This window comes from Colobus angolensis, unplaced genomic scaffold (genome assembly GCF_000951035.1).
Source record: "Colobus angolensis palliatus isolate OR3802 unplaced genomic scaffold, Cang.pa_1.0 Scaffold4, whole genome shotgun sequence".
Classification (NCBI taxonomy): domain Eukaryota; kingdom Metazoa; phylum Chordata; class Mammalia; order Primates; family Cercopithecidae; genus Colobus; species Colobus angolensis.
The window spans coordinates 9,678,078-9,681,492 of record NW_012117376.1 but is presented as its reverse complement, the minus strand read 5'-3'; the positions used below and the strand labels follow the sequence as shown (position 1 = coordinate 9,681,492).

The 3,415-nt window shown below is 43.9% G+C and overlaps 1 protein-coding gene across 7 annotated transcripts in view; it reads right to left on the bottom strand.

Moving 5' to 3' along the window:
* Positions 1–3,412, bottom strand: part of PUM1 (pumilio RNA-binding family member 1) — a 145,465-nt gene extending 142,053 nt beyond the window's left edge. For 3 of the 7 annotated variants that reach the window (XM_011955484.1, XM_011955485.1, XM_011955488.1), the window contains exon 1: positions 3,131–3,412. In XM_011955484.1, the coding sequence (XP_011810874.1) occupies positions 3,131–3,227 (97 nt within the window). In that variant the 5' untranslated portion in view covers positions 3,228–3,412. Of the gene's footprint in view, positions 1–3,057 lie in introns of all 7 variants that reach the window. The other 4 variants (XM_011955486.1, XM_011955487.1, XM_011955489.1 and 1 more) reach the window with 2 other exon arrangements.
* Between the last annotated feature and the right edge of the window lie 3 nt (positions 3,413–3,415).

Here is a 3,415-nt window from a genome sequence, read left to right as displayed (position 1 = left end):
GAGGTTGCAGCGAGCCGAGATCCAGCCACTGCACTCCAGCCTGGGCAACAGAGTGAGACTCCATCTTAAAAAAAAATAAAAATAAAAAACCTACAGAGTAAATAAATCAGTTACCAATTAGGACATACCTGTCCACAGCCACCAGTCTAATTTCAAAGCCATCAGCCTAACAGTCTACTGCTACAAATGCCTTATCTCTCCTCCCAACCCCCACTGTGATGCTTCAAAAACAAATTTGTAACAAATCTACTATCTCTCTGTTGCATAAATAAACCTTCTGATAAAGTAGCATTTGCTTCTCACAAGTAAATTCATGTTCTGAAGCCAGCCTAAGAAGACACAATGGAATTTGTAATTTGTTTAAAGCCTAATTTGGAAATGCCTAGTCCAGCTTAAGAATTCCAATCCATCAGAACCTTAGCAGGGTACTGGAGTAGCCTAACCCAGACACTAATCCATGCTCAAGTATCAAAACCAAAAAGTCATAGCCCTGTTTCACCATCGGTCTTTCAAAAATGCAAACCAGCCTAATGCCTCCCTGTTTGGTTCTTTAAAGAATTAATTACTCTCTTAGTACCAATACTAGACGGTCCCATTTTGTTCTAAAAGGAAATCTCGATCTAACAATCTTTGTTCTAGCACAGGCCAAGGGTTCCAAAACCCAAGTTCTGCCACTAAACCAACAACCTGTTTCCTCATCTAGAAAATGAAAGAAATCCTTCCTCTATGACTCCCAATGTTTTGGGTTTTTCTTAATGAAAATGAGATAAACGTAAAAGTTTTTGGTAAATTTAAAGTCATCGTGCTTAAGACTCTTAGAATTCAGTTGAGGGAATGGAACTCCAGTCCCCAACAGAATTCCTAAAACAGCAAATGCAATCTTTTCTGAAATAAAAAGCCTTCTCAAAATAGTTATCTAGGAGGGTGAGAGAAGGATGAGATTACCTAAGGAGGACAATGTACAATATTTCAGTTATGGACCCACAAAAAGTCCTGACTTCACCACTACACAATTCACCCAAGTACAAATTACACTTGAACCTCACAAATTATACAAATAAAAATTTTTAAAAGAAACAATAGTTATCTAACAAAGATATCCACATAAAAGAGGAGTTTATCACTGAAGCACACTCAACACAACTTCATTCTACAAGGAATGGGGGGAAGGAAAGACTCCTATAAAAATGTTCAAACAAAACAATCGGCTTTTGTAAAGCTATCTGTATGCCCTAAGACTTCCTGCTTTACCTAAAGAGGCAAGGCAGTTTCTCAAACCAGAGAAAACCTGGTAGGACAGTTTCAAAGTGAGCAAATACCTAAGCAATTAACATGTATCTAGGGTAGTTTTGTAATATTTTGGCAAATACGGCACAAAAATTAAAAACTCAGTATCATAAGTATCAGAAAAGCTCACTAAAAACTTAGGTGTAGCATTTAAAATGTGATTTTTTTTACAAATGACTCCTTATAAGTACTTTAAGCAACTAGAAGCGCTCGGTCTAGCTACTCTTTCAGCTTTCAAGTGTTTACAAAGTTTTTTAAAATATCACTAATTGAGTTGAATTCAAAGGAACACGGTTCAATCTATTTCCATGGCTCACCTTTTACTAAAATGCTTAGTGGTTTAAAAGGTGTTTATTTTTACCACACTTAACAAACATTCTGTGGTCATAAATTTATTTTAAAGCAGTTCATCTCAAACCTAAACAAATTCCAACTTCAAAAAGCTGTGGCCTTGAACAAAATGAATTGTGGCTAAAGCAAAACACTAACTCAAAGTTCAGAATCCGGAGAGCGTTTCCAAAGAGCCCAGATAAAAAATCAAGAGCCCCCGAGTGTTTTATAAAGTTAAAATTAGCAATGGGTCAAAATGTTTATTTTGCTTACGAAAACTGCATCGGAAGCTACATTTCTTGAGGGTGGGCCTGTCTTGGTAAGTTTTTAGGTGCTTCCAAAAAACAAAATGCTAAGCCTATTGTTTCAGAAGTTAACTGACTTTAAAACAGAACCCAGGAAAAGCTTCATAAAATCTTATTCTTAATTAATCCCAGTAATAACAGGAATTGAGCAAAATGGTATCGAGGGCTGAGAACAGTGTTTTCTTAGAACAATAAAAGGTAACAATCCTTTAAGAGTTACGGGAGGATAAAGCCTTCTCTGGTAATGCTGTGTGTGGGTTTCTGGCTTTGTTTTTTTCGGCGGGGGCGGGGGGGTGCTATAGGAGGGAAAAGTTACAGGAGTGTATTCCTCGCTTGACGTGGGAATGGTACTGACAAGTAAAACAAATGACCTATGTTTACCAAGCACGTTTGTGAGGACTAAAACTATCTAGTATTGTGTATCTAGATTTTCCTACAAGCAAGGGGTGAGCCCCTCTTTGAGTTAAGAGATACACCAACACGGGGAGGCTCAAAGAGGAAGAACCCACCAAAAACACAAGCTCACACGGAAACAAAAGGCCACAGCACCCAGAAGCCTAAAAAGCATTCTGAAACTTCCTGATCGCCACTTCTCCACATTTAAGGCTCGCAAAGTTCCCCCACAGTGAATCTCGCCTGTGGACAAGGGCTACGGCTGCTTCTAAAGCGATTTATTGTTCCTCCTCTACCGGCGCTGCCACGGAAGCTCAAGAAGTCGAAGAAATCGGGGTGGCACAGAATTACACTCCATGGCCACACAGAAGACTCGGGGCTTCGCAAACCCATCAAAAAAAGAAACCCGAATGGCAACATCAATCTTTGGTGGTTCCCAACAGGGCCGGGCAAAAAATGTAGAAGCACGTCTACGCCCCGGGCTCGGGCCTAAACCCCCAGCATTTTCCTAGCTTCGACCCCGCTCCCCACCCCCTCCCTCCTTTGATAACAATAGGGGCCTTGCTGCTGACTCCAAAACATGTACGAGGAACAGCGAGTGAGAAGCCTCAGCCAGGGCCCCGGCGGCTTTTCCAAAGCCCTTCTCACCCCCACAACCGCTCTCAAACACCAATACGAAGGGACAATCTGCTCGCTAGGGGTCCGGAGCAGCGTTTGGGGCCGGTGGGGTGCGGATACTCACGGGCGGAGCGGTAGGATGAAGATGGATTTCAGCCCCCCGATCTTCTCTCTCCGGCGCTCTCGCTCCCCCTTACCTTTCACTCCGACAACATGGCGGCCCACTGGGGACTGGGCTAGCGCGGTGCATCCTGGGATAGGCTCCGGCCCCGGCCCCGGCAGTGGCAGCGGCATGTGCGGAGAAGGCTGGCGGCTCTGGAACAGGTTGCCTGGTTGCCATGCCAACCCAGGGCCTGTGTGAACTCGGGAAACTCTCAGGCAACACAAACGCTGCGCGCCAGTGCCCGCCCGCTAGGTGAGCGCGCGCCGCCAGGGCCTAAGGCGGGGTCCCGCCGGCCAGCACCTGGAAGAACACTGCCCGG